The 17,593-nt window shown below is 46.0% G+C and overlaps 2 protein-coding genes across 2 annotated transcripts; one reads left to right on the forward strand and one right to left on the reverse strand.

Annotated features, from left to right (window-relative positions):
- Positions 1-99: 99 nt before the first annotated feature.
- six5 (SIX homeobox 5) lies at positions 100-8,540 on the reverse strand. Its single transcript, XM_035384914.1, has 3 exons — positions 7,797-8,540; positions 4,823-6,339; positions 100-4,477 (listed from the first exon to the last, which is right to left on the reverse strand). The coding sequence occupies exons 1-3, from the start codon at positions 8,489-8,491 to the stop codon at positions 3,753-3,755; spliced, it is 2,937 nt and encodes a 978-aa protein (XP_035240805.1). The 5' UTR covers positions 8,492-8,540; the 3' UTR covers positions 100-3,752.
- A 3,065-nt stretch (positions 8,541-11,605) lies between these two features.
- Positions 11,606-17,177, forward strand: tbcb (tubulin folding cofactor B). Its single transcript, XM_035385494.1, has 6 exons — positions 11,606-12,089; positions 12,716-12,859; positions 13,339-13,435; positions 13,708-13,899; positions 14,056-14,128; positions 14,441-17,177. Exons 1-6 carry the CDS (start codon positions 11,970-11,972, stop codon positions 14,553-14,555), a joined length of 741 nt encoding a protein of 246 aa, XP_035241385.1. The 5' UTR covers positions 11,606-11,969; the 3' UTR covers positions 14,556-17,177.
- The last annotated feature ends 416 nt before the right edge of the window (positions 17,178-17,593 follow it).

Raw genomic sequence — 17,593 nt, forward strand, 5'->3', positions numbered from 1 at the left:
TCGTCGTGATGTTCTGAATTCCAGCCAGAAACAGATTGACGCCTGCTTGTAATGCAAGTTTAGAAGACACACAATAAAAGAAAATTAAAAGATTTTAGATTTTTTTTTTTTTTTTGGTTGGAGGTAAAGCTTAACAGCTGTATTGTGCAGTTGTGGTCCAGAAGGCCTGAACCTTAAACAGATGAACCGTTTTAAACCAGACACTACGGCTACATTCAGACTGCAGGCCTTAATGCTCGACTCCAATTTGTTCCTCAAGCCCGATTTTTAAGTCGGACTGTTCACGTTCATACCTCCAATTGGGCAGGGCATGCCCTTCTGTACCAATCATGTCTTTGCATGCGTGGATAAAACAATTTGAACTTTGAGTCACAAGGCTACATATCCAATTTTATTTTATATTAAGTTACGACTCCATGTGGTTTCTTTGTATACTGTTCTAATCGCATCCAACTACCACATAAGGGGAGAACCTGGAATTGGGCCACTTATCTGCAGTCTGAACGTAGCCTATGCTTCACATAATTAGTGCTCATATTTTATACAGTTTCCGGAGTGCGAGTCAGACTTAATGTCCACTTCCCTAAATTACACTGGTTCAGTCATTGCCCTAGGTCTGCGCACACGCACACGCACGCACACACACACACGCGCGCACTCTCTCTCTCTCTCTCTCTCTCACACACACACACACACACACACACATTTGAAGTTCTCCTTCAAAACCTGTATTCTAAAAAAGTAGAAAGTAGATGCGATTGTGATTCACATTTAACCTTCAAAATTTGAAAGACCATGATAGGCAGATTTTAAAATCCATAACAATGTCATATTCAAACCGAAAATTTCATAATGCTAAATTAGGCCCAGGGCTTCTTTACCAACAAAAACAGATTTATGCAAGCATGTGACATCTGAGTAAAGATTGATTTTTAAAAGACACACAGAATGTGGTAATATATAACTACACCTGAGGAATAGTATGCTTGCTATGTACAACTATAAGCTACATGTCATAAGTACACAGGCACATGCTGAAGTTTAAAGGGGCTGCCAAATAGGATACATTCCCAAAATTGGCATGAACAAGCATTCTTCTAGCAGACAGTGACCCAGGGAACCCAAAACATTGTCCTAATGTTGCTAAAACACTGTAACAGAATATAACCTGTTGCTTACGTGTCTAAGAAAGTAAGAGGAGACACTAGGCTGACTTCCTGAAATAAAAAGATGCAAGTAAACTGCACAGTTTGTCAAAGTGCAACATGTCAGAAAAGTGATTTCCCATTAACTGGAGTGTCAACATGGGTACCACATATTTTCCCTTGGTGGGTGAGGTTGGGGGGGGGGGGGGTTCAGAATGGTAGCAGCAGAAACTAGTGAAAGATATTCATACATCAGAGCATGTCCTGCGTTTGCAGCCAATTTGTGAAGCCAGACAGATTCTGCCCAAATCACTGGTCCTGCCAGCAACCATAGCATTGCTGCATCTAGAGTGGGTAATGTTTGCATATTTATCCACTCTGAATGAAGAAATGCTGTGGTTCTGATTAGGGGAGGTGAGCAGATCCTGGATCAGTCACTTGGGTCAGAATGTGCCCAGAAATAAGCCACGCAAAGCCACACTGATCCCAACTAAACGACATGCAGTGATCAGAAGACATCATCTTATCCTACTGTACAGAGCAGAATTTAAGAGTTATCATCCTATGGCATTCAAGAAACTGACGTTGTAACTGTGTGTTAAAGCAGGACATGCGTCTATGTCTACAGATGTAAAAACAGCTAGAGCTCTTACAGTACAATGAATCAAACGTTCTGCATGAAGATGATGCTTTTCTTGTTCTGTAACATGACCATAAACAACCATTTCATTTCACGACCACATTCAACATTACACTCCCGTGTTTTGGGCTAGGTTTCTTTTTTGAAAATTAAGTCTACACATGAAAACAGATCACACACATGCAAGTCTCAGCATTCAGTTAAAACAGTACCCTAGCTGGAGTGTTTCTTCCTAAGAACAGCAATGGCAATCGAACAAGTAGGGATAATACCTTATTTTAATCACCGTTAGTAGTGTGAGGCTCCATACAGAGCTGTGTCTGGGGCACTGTCACTATCACTCATACATACTGGAGTGAATTTCTCTTGATGTGAAGTGCACTGAAGAATTTGAGTCCCGTGGGCTAATGGAATGAGTATTACTCACACTGTTTACAATTTTGGAACTCAGATAAAATCTCATGATAAAATTGTAATAAGATTAGCAAGTTGGTTTGATTTAAACCGTAGAAGAACTCAGCCAAGTAATTAGGCCATTAATGTACAAACTAGAAAATGAAATATAAAGACTGCATTTACATAGCAACCCAAGGACCCTGGGACAAAAGGCACTTGCTATTTCTAAGGAACATCCTTATACATGTGGAAAAAAGCAATAATATTAAAAGACGTATTGCTAGTTATATAGACCTGTATAGAAAAACTAATTCATGTGTTTGATTGCATAGTGTTAAAAAAATGTAGTGTTTTGTTTTAGTTTTGTGCATGTCAATATCGGCATCAAAAAGATAGACAAAAGTATCTGAAGAGAAAATCCAAGATGAACTCAAAGAGAAACCTTATGCTCATGTGGAACTTCTTGGTAATCTCATAATCTCAGTATCAGCCAGGAGGTCATAGCCAAGTGTGAACAGGGCCGCTTGCTCGACAGAAGCGAAGACAGGAGGCCTCAGATGTGGGCGACTCAGCCAGGTGGAATATGAACCTTTGAAATGGCACACGTAGCCCCCACGACATCAGAACATGGGGCCTGTGTCCCACCGGTGTCCCACCCTCCTGGGAACACCATCCCACTTCTTTCCTTGAGCACCACCACTGGCCTGTTAAGGAGCTAGGTGCAGATATTTGCCCAAGAGACACTACGCAGCCAAACAAACGCAAAGCACCTGCCTGTTCAACACCTGCGTTTCCACACCTTTCAGAAACAGCCTGACGAGGCCTGTGACTGCCGTGCTTTGTCCACGCAGGCCTCCGATGAGATCTCACAGCTTTAGTTCCCCTCGGGTTTTAAGGAGGCTTGACAGGCGATGGACGGGAATCAAAAAGCCTCCACGGCTTACAAATTTCTACAAAACTTCAGTAACAGGGATTGTCCATGTGGCACAACGAGGCTTTGTTGCCTGCATTTAAAAGAATCATCACGCCCCAATCAGGGCTCTCCATGATTGATTTGGGGACACCCAAAAAGGCACTCAAAACTTGGTAGTACACAAAAAAGGCAGGAAGCAGGAACACCTCAAACTTCCCCTATTGGAGTGTCTTGGCCACTGCCAAAATGGCAGCTGATGTTTTTCCCTTGCTGAGCAAGAGAAAGAGTGAGGTTGTCCACTCTCAAACCCCCAAAACTGGAGTCTCTACCTCCAGTATCAAAGTCACATGAAATCCAAACAGTACTCGTGAACCACTGTTCTTGCCCCCACAAGCCTCAACTTCCTATGTGGCCCTCTGTCAGCTGAGCATGACCCTCTCCCTTCTTCCTCCTCTATTGCACTCATGTCTTGTCCCAGGGGACCCTACACCTCAGGTCTTTGTGTTCGTGCACCAAACTGCCCAGGTCTGGATGACCGGCAAAGCTGCAGGTGGTTTGGATTTTGGGGGGGTGGGTGGATTAGGGTGGGAGGGAGGTAAGGGGGGGAAGAGGATGTGGACAAGAGGTTGAGAAAGGGGCAGCCCTCTGGAAAACCGCATCACAGAACCAAGTCCTCGTCCACCGGCACAGACTGAAGTTGGGTGAGGATCTTGGGATCCCCGTCCGCGTCCTCAGAGTCCTCCAGCCCCCTCGGTGCACCCCCGACATCCCCATCCAGAGGGGAGGTCCCAAGGAGGAGCCCCTCACTGCCGGCCAGTCCCAGCAGGCCCTGCTCATCTCCCAGTTCCCCTTTCCCGCGGACGTCGAATAGGGCCAGGCCAGCGGCCCCCGGCAGGGACACAGGGCTCCAGGCGGAGGGGGGGAGCTGCACGGGGGCCGACAGGGAGACAGGGCAGGCGGGGCTGCGGGACAGGAGACTCTCGGGGCTCAGCGCCTGCTGCGGAGTGGGCGGGGAGGCCCCGCCCGAGGCGGGCGTGGCAGGGGCCCCCGGCTCAGGACTGGAGTAGAGCGCAGACGAGCCAATGAACCCGAGGGAGACTTCTGGAGTCTGAAAGGAGGCGGAGGAGAGGGTGGGGGAGGCTGAGGAACAGACAGGGGCTGGGGCAGGGGTGGGCGCAAGAGAGATGATGGGGGTGAGGGGCAAGCCCCCGTTGCTGGGGGCAACACTGGCAGCGATGGAGGCTTCTTCCAGGCCAGACTTGATGGGCAGGTTGGCAAACTGGACTCCTGCTGGGATGGTCAGGACCAGCTTGCCTTGCTGGATGCTGAGGCCAGTGAGAATGGGACTGCCACCCATCCCTCCTGCAAGGACCAGATTCCCCGCTGGAAGGGGCAGGGAGAGATTTCAATGGAGAGATAGAGAGAGAGAAATAACAAATTAAGAATGTAATTTAATAGCAACCAAATGCAATTACATAGGCCTAACCAGTTTGCATACAGCGTTTTTACCCTTCAAGGTGTAAGATCACAAATTTGTGATTAGAATGTTCTTAACATTCTAATGCGGATGTAACAATCACTACAGGCAAATGAAAGCAATGGAGTTCTAGAACACAGATTTAGAATTTTTGAAAAAACATTCCAAAAAACCTAATGGTTAAATAAGGAGTTGGAATAATGTGGAACTGCTGGAACAGCTGCAAGAGAAATGTCTCCCGTGTGACTTACCAGAGGAGCCTGCAGGAAGCTGAATGAACTGGGGTGCAGAGTTCAGGAACTGGACCCCCGAGGCACCGCCGGCAGGGGCCCCCACAGTCTGCAGTGGCCCCAGCTGGTTGACCCTGAATGCCCCTTGGGCCACACCCATGCTGGGCCCTGTGCTGGAGGTCAGGATCTGAAAGGCCCCGCTGGGCGAGGAGAAAGAGAGGGAGGGGGAGGCTGGCACCACCTGGGGGAAGGAGACGGAAGGCACAGAGGACACAGGTACCAGCTGGGGTAGCGACAGGGGGACCAGGTGGGTCGCGGTGGCCTGGCCCGTCTGGGATGCCGCAGGGACAACCTGCGTCGGGGAGGAGATGGGGATGATCTGGGTCCCGGGTATTTGGGTGGACAGAAGGGTGGTGGCCGGGGCTGGCTGGTCGCCCAGCTGGAGCGCCAGCCCTGCCTGCACCTGCTGGGAGATGGATGCGGCACCCTCGCCTGGGGTGGAGGACCCAAGCAGCTGCTGGGCCGGGGCCAGGCGGGAGGCGATGTGGAGGGTCTGAGGATGGAACTGCGGGACGGGGGTCCCGTGGGGGAGCTGCGCGGTGAGGGGTGACACAGGCACCAGCTGGGGGCACGGAGAGACCTGCGAGCCAGCCTGGTGCTGGACCAGCTGGGACACGGGAACACCCTGGATAGAGGGGACCACCTGGGGCAGAGACAGCACTTGGGGCACGGGGCCAGAGGACGAGGAGACCACCTGGCAGATCTGGCTACTGGGGGTCAGCTGGGACCCAGCGGTGGCAAACACCACCATCTCCGGGTTCTGGGCAGGCATGGGCACCACCTGGCCTTGCTGGGATCGGGCCACCGTGTGGGCAGGGGTTTCGGATGGCCTGCTGGTCTGGACCAGGGCAGAAGAGGGAAGGGTGGCTGGGGAGGCAGAAGTGGGGGACAGGGTCTGGGCATCGCCTTCAGGCTTCACAGTCAGGCCATCTTGCACAGCCAAGGAGCTGATGAACTCGACGGTGGCGATGACCGTGGCTCCAGCACTGCTTGAGGTCGGCTTGGTGTCTACCGGCAGCGGGAGAGACACAGCAGTGCTGGGATTGACGCCGGGGTTCAGGACGATGGCGGGCAGGGCAGCTTGGGTGGTCCCGGCCTGGTCCTCGGGACCCAGGTCCACGCCCCCGGTTATTTTGGGTATGATCTGGGCCCCGTTGAGGAGAAGAGGAGGGTTGCCCATTACTGGGCTCAGGGGGATGGTGTGCCCGTCGCTCAGGGTAAGGCCATTGATGATGACCCCCCCTCCGGGCCCCGAAAGCAGGGAGCCTCCATTAAGGAGAAGCGGGTGAGAGGTGGTGAGAAAACCACCGGTACCGTTGAGGAGCAGCTGACCTCCAGAGCTGCAGGGAGTGCCAGAGAGGGAGATGAGGGAGGCTGTGGTACATCCGGGGTTGTCGTGGGCGACAGGTGTCAAGGTGATGTCTTCCAGACCACCCCTGCTGGCCTCGTCCTCTGTGCTGTGATTTCCATCAGACTCACTGAGAGAGAGAGAGAGAGCGAGAGAGAGAGAGGGGGGGGGGGGGCATGGGGTGAAAGAATGAGGACATGAGCCAGCAGATTGAAAGAGGAAAATTACAGGGAGAAGGGAGACGAAATGAAAGAAGGAAGACCGGAGGATAAAAGATTAGAAGACCAGGAGAAATCTAGATGAAGAGATACAAAGCCAACAATTGTCTCCATCTTCACAATTCTGACCCGGTGATTTTCATTACAAATAACAATGTGCATTTTCCTCGAAACATCCACCAGCTATTTTCTACGGAAGCCGCAAGACAGGCTCGTTATCACCAATAAAAAACTGAGAGCACCTCGCATTCAAAGGCCTCCACATGAACTCCCCGATAAGATAAAACTGGGAAGCTCACTGATCGGGGCTCACCCACCTCCCCCCTCCGCATCTTGCATGCGTGAAACACAATTACGTCGCAAACAACCAAAAGAACACAAAACCTGCAGTACGCTTACGTAACGTATTCATTACAGAAGGGATAGCTTCACCGTGGAATTCAGAAAACAAATGCACTGAAAAGAAACACGTTAATAGTGAATTGTGAAGTTTGATTCCACGTCTGCGACAATCGCTTTGATTTAAAATTAAACTAGAAAACACTCGTTGTCTACCTGTTGACTCCTCTTTATCGCTCCCCGCGGCCCAGTGGCTATGGAGAAAGACGTTAACCGCGGGGAGATTTTGCGGTGCAGGGTTTCAGGAAACACGAGCCACCCTCGGCTCCCAGAGCTCACATTTCACAACAAAGGAACACGCTCTCTGGTTTGCCCTGGTCGTTATCTGGCCTTTAAGTTTGATATTTTCGTCTCGCTCCAATCGCAACTTCATTTGCCAGTCACACAAACGCAGAGAAGATAACTATTTTGTCTGTTAGAGCGTGTGGCTTTCTTTGTGCAGTCGTATGATGGGTGTAATAACTTCGGTCATGCTTTAAACTTTTTCGTCGAGTTTCATGTCAGACCAGGGTACTATTATGATTATACCTGCACCTCCTCTCAATTTCTTAATGAGCTCGCTACATTACTTTCGTTCATGTTAACAATACTTATTGCCGTCTAAGCCTGCTAACACGCCGTCCCCAGTGTTACTGTTGTCTCAAGATCCGATGCCTCTTTTTTTGTACCAAATGCATATTTAGCCTACTTGTATACATGGTTTTCATTAACTGTTTATATGGCTCTACGTCAAGGCCCACTGCTTGATGGCTAAACGCACACTACCGGAAAAGCGTAATGTTCTGCGTCTCACTGTCAACTGTTTTTCCCCCTAAAGTATATACAGCGAACGAAAATAAAATACATTTGTTTATACTGCAGACACTTGGAAGGAGGAATAAGATCCGGGACCTTTAATCAAGAAACAAGCTATCAAGAAATGAGAACCATAACAGTGGAAGAGTGCTGGAGGTGAGAAGACTTGCCGTACCTTTTACTGTTGGCACCGGACGGGGTTCGATCTCTCTGGCGACGGTTCTTGAACCAGTTACTGACTTGAGTGAGAGATAGTCCGGTTACTTTCGCCAAGTTTCTCTTCTCGTCTGGTGTCGGATACCTATTGCTCTTGTAGCATTCCTTAAGCGCGTTGCGGGACTTCTCCTTGAAGCAATACACGGTCTCCTCTCCGTCCCAGATTGTTTTTGGCAAGGGAAACTTCTTCCTCAGTCGATACTTGTCAACTGCGCCCAGAGTACGACCCCGGGACCTCTCTGCCTCTTTGTAGCGCGCCTGTAAGTAAAGGTCCTGAAGGAACCCGTGGTTGCTGGGGTGAAAGTAGTGGCTCTCCAAAATCGCGTACATCTCCTTGAATTCCTCCCGGTGAAAAGCGACCAGTGCTTGGGCCTTCAATAGGGTCTCGTTGCCACGTAGCAGGTCGGCCGTCGGAGGGATGGAGGAGAGGAATTTGCACAGGCGATCCACATTGCCCGCCTGTAGAAGCGCCTCGCACAGACATGCTAACTGGTCGGTCGAGAAGCTAAGCGCAGAGCTCTCGAAAGTTTCAAACAACTGCTCTGAATCGTCGTCGGGGTCCGCATTCTCTTCTTTCAACTTCCCCGGTTCCGGAGCCGATTCTGGTGAGGAGTTTTCAGTTTCTACTCCTGCCTCCAAAGAAAAGGAAGCCATTTTTAGACTAACTTTTTCTGTAGTTCCTCCTCCCTCCCCTTCGCACTCTTTCCCCTTCTCTCCGTCTACGAGCGCCTGCAGCCAATCGAAACGTCACGCCCCTAAATTTCCCCAATCCTCCTGAACTAGCTACGTAGAGTGATTAGACTTGCCTAATAGCTCGTGGAAACAGTCGTTCTGCCGTACAGCCTAGTTTCAGAGATTTTATAAAATCTTGAACTTTTTCTTGTTTAGCCTATTAACAGATTTTCATTTCTTCGCATTTACAAACAAGAAGTTCATACGACGCACCGAAGTATTTGAGCCGGGCCTCCCTCATAAATCGTTTTGGTGTGAAAGGCGCAGGAACACAATTCACTCTTTACTTGCGTTGTCCCGTCACAGTCTTCAATATCTGTTTATGTGGGTAATTTATTCATAGGCATATATTTATTGCACGTTAAAGACTTATTTTCACTGGTTCATTATAATGCAAATTTGTAGTAATAAGGGTCTGGCCAGCGCTGCCCGTCTTCTTATCACGTTGGTATAGACAGTGCAGAAACCTATGGGCGCCCTACACATCATCCTTCAATGCCATTTCCATTCAAATGATTTAAGAGGCATGTAAATGTGCCATTGGAGTATTGGGAAAGAACAGGTCAACAATGTACAGTCACCTCAACATTATTGGCACCCTTGAAAAGGCTGTATTAATATACAACATAATTAATGAGATACATTTTATGCTGAAAAAGACCAGAAATTTGTATTATTTTATTTATAGTAGTACAATCATAAAACACTACAGAAAAAGAGTAGTGTAATCCTTGTGGAGAGACAGTTCACAATACTGGAAAAAGGGGTTCCCATAATTTTGGCTTTTTTGAAAATAAAATTATTGCTGGTTCAAAAAAAAAAAATCATTCAAAACATAACATGAAAGATTGAACACCATATTTTACCATAGGCTTGACAAAATTATATCATAAGTGAAACGTTTGCTCTGAGAAAAATTTATTAGAATGAAAGAATACAGTTTTCCTATACTGTTTAGAATAAAATATAGCTTATTACTATTGTTTTTTATGCAGCCTTTTTTTTTGTGCTACACACACATTTGTTTGTGTGTGTGTGTGTGTGTGGTTCTACTTGTCTGTATATCATATGTTTCCTGATGTAGTAGCGTTAGCTACTGAATCCTGTCTTGCTGTCTTGCCCTGATTGCAATTTCGGTGATTTTTTCTTTTTTGTGTGTGTATTCAAACACTCTATCTATATATATAGCAGCATGTCTGCCAGTACCAGTACCACTGGACAATGAGCTGTAGGAGCATCTTTTTGAAATGCATCTCACCACAGCCAATGCACAGATCCAGACCCAGTGAAATAGCTACAGCAGGTGTTTACTGTTTTTATATTTGTGCGTGTCAGAGATATTTTGGAAGGAGCTGGCTGCGCTTCTTTTTCTGGAAAAAAAGCATATGTGCAGGCTGCCCTCTCCACTCCCCAGTTCCCCATGTTGGGGTCTTGAAAGCATATGTGCAGGCATGACCCTGGAGCAGAAAGCGTGCATGTGGGCATGACCCTGGAGCAGAAAGTGTGCATGTGGGCATGACCCTGGAGCAGAAAGCGTGCATATTGGCATGATGCTGGAGCAGAAAGCGTGCATGCAGAAAGCATGCATATTGGCATGATGCTGGAGAAGAAAGCGTGCATGTGAGCATGACCCTAGAGCAGTAAGTGTGTGTGCGGGCGTGTCCCTGGAGCAGAAAGCATGTGTGCTGGTGTGACCCTGGAGCAGAAAGTGTGTGTGTCCCTGGCGCGGGGGTTGCTGTCTGTTGTGACTGCATCCCCAGGTGTGTTGTCTCTGTGGCTGTGGCCAGTGTGCAAATGACCCATCTGCTCTGTATACTTCATGTAAATGTGAGTAGTGTGCGGTAGAGTCGAGCAGCACACAGCTGATTACACACAGTGCAGAACACACTCAGCACCTTCAAGACACACACACACACACACACACACACACGCACACACACACACACGTGTGATGACAGGGAGCCTACGTGGTTATAAGAGAATGTTTATAAGGGTTAGACAGGGTGTGTGTGTGTGTGTGTGTGTGCATGTGCATGTGTGATGGCAGACAGCCTCTGTGGTTGCAAGAGAATGTGTACAAGAGTGAGAAAGGGTGTGTGTGTGTGTGTGTGTGTGTGTGTGTACCTGTGTGTGCTTATGTGGCCTGCTGCACGTACTCCTGGACAGGTAGACAGACAGGCCGCAATGGGGCTGGGCCAAACACCACCATTCTCGGCAGCATGCTGGAATGTAAACGTTTTCACAGCGTGGAGGCGGGCACTACTCTGGGCAGCCCCTATGCATGCTGGGATTAAGCCACCTCAATCCTGCACTGACACAGCCCCCCTTCACAGCACTGAGACTCACCACTTTGATCTTCTCCTCTGTGCCTAGACATGTTTACCAACCCTCACACCAAAGCATAAACTGAGGCCAAAGAGTACAGGAAAGGTCTTCCTTATTCTTCACAATTAAGTCATTCTGTAACCACCCTTATACCTGGGCAACTTGTGGGATATTATGCATACACTTAAAGAAATATGGAAGTAGATGAATAAACAGCAATGATGCATCATCAGTGGACAATTCATTCATAATATGGAAGACAATCATGTACCCCACACAATTTTCACTACAATGGAGTCTCACAGACAGTCTGACTGGGTGGTGTGCTAGGTGGTCTTGGTAATTACTGTCCTAACAGAGAGCATTATTTTGAAATGAATGCATTAAAAAAAAATTATACTGAAGAATAATAACGTCCCTGTACGTTTTGTTGTAAAACGCATAAAACCATGTCAACACATTAGCAAATAGCGCCATCGTACGGTTAGTATAATTGTTTATGCCATGATGAGATCATGTTCAACTGGCTAAACGCTACACTAATGACGGAGAACGTCCTCACGTTTCTTACGTAAAAAGGGCAGAATTCTTCTTCCGTGTATTATTTTGCCCTCTTTGCAAAATCAGTGCATTCATTGGTTAAGAATTCGTACCCGACTGGATTCCTACTATGCGATTGGTTGTCAGACTGTAGTGGGTGGGTGGAAGGTTCCAGAAACGGGCGGCTAAAGCTTTAGTTAATGATGGGGTTGTGTCGTTGTTGGTAAGAACAGAACCACGGCCCAATCTCTTCGATAAGATACCAATATCCTCCCACATGGACTGAGCAAGGACTTTGGAATAAGCTAGCCTACCAATCATAGCATATATAAAGATAAGTATAAATAGGTCGTTTAATAAATGTGTTTTATCGTGTCGCATTTTTTAAACCGAACTCTTTAAATTCTCATAGTTTAACGTTAGCTACGTTTGTTAGCTAAGATACCAACAGTTGCTAGTGAACTAGCTAGTTTGCAGGCTAGCTCGATATTTTCTGCTTTCGTAAAGTCGGTCAGGATTACATCGCTACCAGAAAATGGACGGAGGTGTGTCAGTAATCACCAACCCTACGGTGTCGGTGCGTTTAACCAGCACACTCAGTTCGTTCGAAGTGAATCGTAGGTTCAACCGAGGCATGACTATCGCTGAGTTTAAGGTAAGTGAATATGCGCTGTGACATTTCTTAGGGTTCTTTACACGAAGTGACTAGGCCATGTTTACGGATTTACGAAATTTCCATAACTCCGGTTTTAGCTGGTTAACGGTTTGGCTACGTGACTAAACTCCTGGCCTGGCACGTGATTGTTGACCACGTTACTTGTTGAAATCAATGCCAAATCTGAAGTACCCGCCCATCTATTGTCTCGTGTAACGCTGCAGCTGAATATATGTATATATATGAAAGCCGATTACCTCGTTACGTTCTGACTCGCAATGCTAATTTCTTGCTAGCTAAAATTTCTAACCATTTTAATTTGGGTAATTACCGTTTCCCCTCGCAATCCGCATAGTCTCTAAAAGCAAATTATAGTACATATTCATATAAATTAAATGCACAATGATGAGGTGATTATCCTTGCGCTATTGATGAAGTTAAATTCAGAAATGATTGATTCAGTGTGAAATTCTTAAATACTAATATCAGTGGGTTTATGAGATCAATTTTAACGAGCAGTGTACAGTTGGAACATGCCTGATACATTTTAAATTTGGAGTTAAATTCACTGTGTTGGTAGTTACTTGACTTGGGGGCTGTGGATGAAGTGTGCACTGATTTCTCAGAGCAAGCTGGAGATGGTGGTGGGCTCTCCAGCCTCCTGCATGGACCTGCAGCTCTTCAGTGCGTCAGACAAGTTCTTGCAAAAGATGGAGGACAATGAGGCCCTGCTGGGGTCCTACGCTGTGGACGATGACTGCAGGATACATGTGTGTACCTCCCCCAGTCCCATGTCTCTCCGTTCAGTCTTTCTGTCTCCTGTCAGTTTGTAGTAATTGTATCTTCTAGGTCTTCAGACTGATTTTAGATGCAGTCACTGGATTTGCGCCTACACCATGCTCATCTTCAGAAATCAATTTATATTTTTAAAAAATGCGATTAGACCTGAGATTTCTCTGCTTTTAAGAGTCATCACTGCTCATGCCATTTGCTTAGAGATATTTTGGTTCAAGTGCTGCTTTTCCCACGCTGGAGAACATCATGTAGTGAGTATTACGCTTGCATGTTTGTGCGTGCGTGTGCATTTCTTTACCAATGGCACATTCTGGAATTGAGTTTCAGACTCGAGGGCATATTGCAGCACCAGAAAGTCCCCTTCCCACTGATCTAGCTGCACACATGATTTGTCTGAATTATAATGAGACTTGTGCTGGGAGGCATTTTATGGATTTTGATGATGTGTCGGCAGGTGATTGATCGAAGTGGGGCTCAGACTGGGGAGTTCAGCGACCTGTCCAAGGTGGAGAAGTACGAAATACCTGAGGATGTCTATGAGAAAAGAACCGGTAAGTGGTTTTCACGCCCCCCCGCCCCCCCTTAAAAAAAGGAAGAAAGAGCATTAGAAGCTTGTTTTATGTACATAAGAAATTTTTGTATATATGTACATAAGGTTTTGTATTTGTCACGTATTGATGATGTCATAAATGGTGTTGGTGAGTTTGGAAACACGGAAATCTCTGAGTGAGAGAAATGCTTTCATCCCATAATTATCTACTGCATAGCGGGTGTATGTGTACTTGGCCGAGATGGTCATCCGAGCACCTGTCACCCTATGTAGACTCAGTACGCTCCTTCCTGAAGAAGAAGAAGGTGGGGCAGTTTGACGAGGAGAAAATGGCGCAGCGGGAGGCTGAGAAAGCTGAGCGCGAGCTGGAGGAGAAGACCGCTGCCGAGGCCATTTCCGTGGGCAAACGTTGCCAGGTGCTGGTGTCTGGCCAGCCCACCAAGGTCGGCACGGTGATGTTCGTCGGTGAGTGCGATAACACTTTATTCCTCCTCCGTGCTCATCTGGGAGGCTGTGAGGCAGATACTTACTGTAATGCATGTAACTGGCTGAAGAACTAGTGGCCTTTATTTGGCATGCATGGTCGATTCCTCAACATTTTCTTTAACGTGTATATTTCAGGCACAGCAGATTTCAAGCCAGGTTACTGGGTGGGGGTGAAATATGACGAGCCGCTGGGGAAGAACGACGGCAGGTGAGGAATGTCCCAGTTCAGACCAAAAAACCCTGAACAGACATTTTTCAAAAGATATTTTGTTCGGTGTGAGCTGCAGAGTTTTAGAACGTTTTAAATGAGCTAAAAATTTAGATGGGTCTACTCAACCAACTCATAACTCATTCATTATGGTAACAGTCGTTAATGTAATTTAACTGTTCTTTTGATTTGGGCTTTGTAGTCTTTTGTGGTTGTGACCTGTATTGGGTTAAGTGTTTTCGTCACCACCTGTCGGGGGGAGAAGCTTAGAGATGGTTATACTGTATCTGTCTGTCTGTCTGTCTGCTCCAGTGTGAACGGGAAGCAGTACTTTGAGTGCCAGCCCAAGTACGGCGCGTTTGTGAAGCCACAGACGGTGATAGTCGGAGACTTCCCGGAGGAAGACTATGGTCTGGACGAGATGTAGGAGTGCCCCAGCCAAGAGGGGCAAAGAGAGCTGAAACTCTGACCTATCTGGCAGATCGCATTTTGCATTTTATTGTTGCCACTTGTTTCGTTCAGTCTCAAGATGGGTCAGAGGAATCTTGATTCTGCTTTCAAAACTCACCTAAAACAAAAGTCAAAATACACTGACTTCTGCAGATATTTATAGTGCATCAGCCATGCAGCAACAGTGCTGGGGGTATGGTTTGGGGGGTACATCTTAGCTTTATTAGTTTATATAGGCTGGATCAACATTTTTCAGGAGTCCTCAACCAAAACTCTCCGGGTAGCAAAACATGGCTTCAGTACTGAATGTAGGAAAGAGCTAAACATTTAATGTACTCCACTAACTTAGAATAACAACTTTTTTGTAATTCCTTAGTGTCTGTTAGTCAGTTCTGTGCAGATGTCTGCAATGCCTTATCCATGACTGTTGTCTGTAAATTTATTTTTGTGTATCTGAAACATTATTTCAGATTTGTCTGTGGTTGTAATATAATTAACTGTGGTGTCATTGTTTTTCATGTTCTGATGGATGGTGCTGTACACCATACAGCAGCAACTTTGTTTTACTAGCAACACACACTGCAGTGAATAGCACAGATTAAGTGCGTGAGAAAGCACATCTATACTGTTTTGTTTGATTCATTTAGCAAAGTTTGCTGATGGGGCAGAAGTCACAGAATTTGGTTCAAAGAGCAGCGTGCTGGTAGTGCTCATAATGTTCAGCCTCCAGCACTCTGTCGGGCTGGGCTAATGTTAACCCCTGTTTAACACACTGTACACAGTGAAGGAGAACATTGCTGAATGTGCCTCAAAAATGTGACTTAAGTGCATTGAAGCCTTTTGCAAGCTAGCTAGTTTGAGAATAACACTCGGGTAAGAATAAAGTAGTGTAACCAGTCTAGTAGAGTACTGGCACCCAGAACTTTACATGGTGTTCTTGAAGGGTGAGCTGATTTAAATGCTTAGCCTGCAGCCACTTTGTTAGCCGAGCATGCACTCAGTGCTCTGTTGCTTCTCCCAGGCGCTTTTTGGCAGGAGTGTGTGCAGGGATCTGCAGATGTTTGCCAGAATGCAGCAAGCACACTGGACTCTTCTGAGCATCCTCAAAGTCAGCTTGTTGGGGAATCCTGCAGTGGGGGGAAAAAAACATAGAATCTGCTTAGTTAAACGTTTGCTGAAAAAGCTTCTTATTTTGCTCTGCAGAAAACAACAGCCCAAAGTGTACAGTATACATGCCCAGATTTTGTTTCTGTTCATAGTGTCCGGGTTGAATTCAAATTTAATCTGAATACCCAGACATAGTGAACTGTGGTGTTCATTTAACACTTCTGACGTTCTGCCAGCTACAATGCACTTTTTTGCCCCAGAGTAAATTGTATCCAGTTCATTTTTTTGTTATTGGTAAGTTTCATTCCGTATGCTTTATTACACTGCTAGCTGTATTCTAATATATGTATTGCAGTGTTGTTTTTAAAAGGATTTCCATCTGAACACAATTATTTGTCACTGTGAAAACAGCATTGTCTGCATTGACAGAACTATGCTGGACTTACCACAAGCTTATTTATTTTTCAGTCTAGGACTATCTTTTTGGATGCTGTGTGCATTTTATTAAAATTGACATGACCAATTTTAGTTGAGACAAAGGATGTTGAAAGAAGCACTGATTAATTAAAACGGAAATGCTTTTGGCACTACACAAATGCTTTTGTGTAGTGCCAAAATGTAATGATATCCTTTGTACGCCTGAAAATGGCCTGAACATTTCTCTGGTGAAGCCATCAGAAGACATGCACCTGGTAGGGGTTCTGTTTTTACCAGGTGTTTGTTTTTTGATTGCTGTTTGATAAATGAGGCAGGGCTCCTCTACTTAGAGGAATACTGAAAGTTGGAAAAAGGCAAGGATTAGACCCCCAGAATAAAGATGGGATAGAAAAATGACATTTCACAACTGATATGTAATCGCTGACTGGATTGAGGGATGGCCTTTGAAGTCGACACCACGTGCTATTTTGAGACTAAGAAGCACTGCCCCCTCCCTGAATCGATTGATCATTCCCTGTTTATTGATTATTTGTTCTGTAAACTTTATCGTTGCTATATTAAAAGTATGTTATACTAACTCCCCCTCCCCAAAAAAAAAAAAAAAAAATTGAATGATGCATTTCTGATAATTTGTTATAATGCCCACATGGAGCATGGTTGTTTCAATGCTGCTTGTTAGTTTAAGCATGAACCCTCTATCTGGTGTTGGGAATACTGATTGGTTGATTTCAGAAAGGGAATAAACAATGACCCTCTAGATTCTCAGGAATGAGGAACTGACAGTGCAGTGCTGAACTTTGCTGGGGCAGGATACTGCAGCTGATGCATAACAGAACTGTGTCAGTCCTATTAGCTGGAAAGCCCCATGGACAGCAGCATGCTTATATTCACATTTGTTTAATGCCCTACTCTCTGTAAAGGAACCTTGTTTTTTGTGTGTGGTTGTCCCAAACTTAGAAAAAAGTGGACTTGTGCTCATGTTGTTACAAAACAGTTAGAAGCTTCTACAAAACTGCTGAAGGAACTTGTCATTAAAAAGCACTAATGAAAACTGCAGAAATTGTCTGTGAAATTATTTTTCCATGTGATAGTTGGTCCAATATTCCTCTCAGGAGATGCACTGTAATATTTGTTAGGTTATAAGTTGGAGGAGGAAATACAGAAGAAATTTGACATGCCGTTGTCAGAGCTTTTTTGAGCTTTCTAGTAGCATCTGACCTGGTGAATAAAAAAATGTACAGAGGAACTCTGAGATGTTCCAGATAGTGCAGTTGTGTGTGATACTAAGTCTGGGTTTCCACGGTTTAAAGACTACCTGTATAAATGTTAACCAGTTTTTGTTGTTAAAAGTACACATTTCATTCTTACATTATGTCCATTTAGCAGACGCAGTTATCCTGCGACTTGCAATGAATGAGGACAAAAGCGCTTTCACTTGGGTTATTCAGGCAATGGTGTTAGACGTGCCTA

This window comes from Anguilla anguilla, chromosome 12 (assembly GCF_013347855.1).
Source record: "Anguilla anguilla isolate fAngAng1 chromosome 12, fAngAng1.pri, whole genome shotgun sequence".
Lineage (NCBI taxonomy): Eukaryota > Metazoa > Chordata > Actinopteri > Anguilliformes > Anguillidae > Anguilla > Anguilla anguilla.

Coding starts and splice junctions, on each gene's coding strand:
- tbcb (XM_035385494.1), top strand. CDS start 11,970: ATGGACGGAGGTGTGTCAGTAATCACCAACCCTACGGTGTCGGTGCGT. Junction 12,860..13,338: donor ACGATGACTGCAGGATACAT/GTGTGTACCTCC, acceptor ATGTGTCGGCAG/GTGATTGATCGAAGTGGGGC. Junction 13,436..13,707: donor TGTCTATGAGAAAAGAACCG/GTAAGTGGTTTT, acceptor CACCCTATGTAG/ACTCAGTACGCTCCTTCCTG.
- six5 (XM_035384914.1), bottom strand. CDS start 8,491: ATGGCTTCCTTTTCTTTGGAGGCAGGAGTAGAAACTGAAAACTCCTCA. Junction 6,340..7,796: donor TCCGGTGCCAACAGTAAAAG/GTACGGCAAGTC, acceptor TCTCTCTCTCAG/TGAGTCTGATGGAAATCACA. Junction 4,478..4,822: donor GCTTCCTGCAGGCTCCTCTG/GTAAGTCACACG, acceptor TGCCCCTTCCAG/CGGGGAATCTGGTCCTTGCA.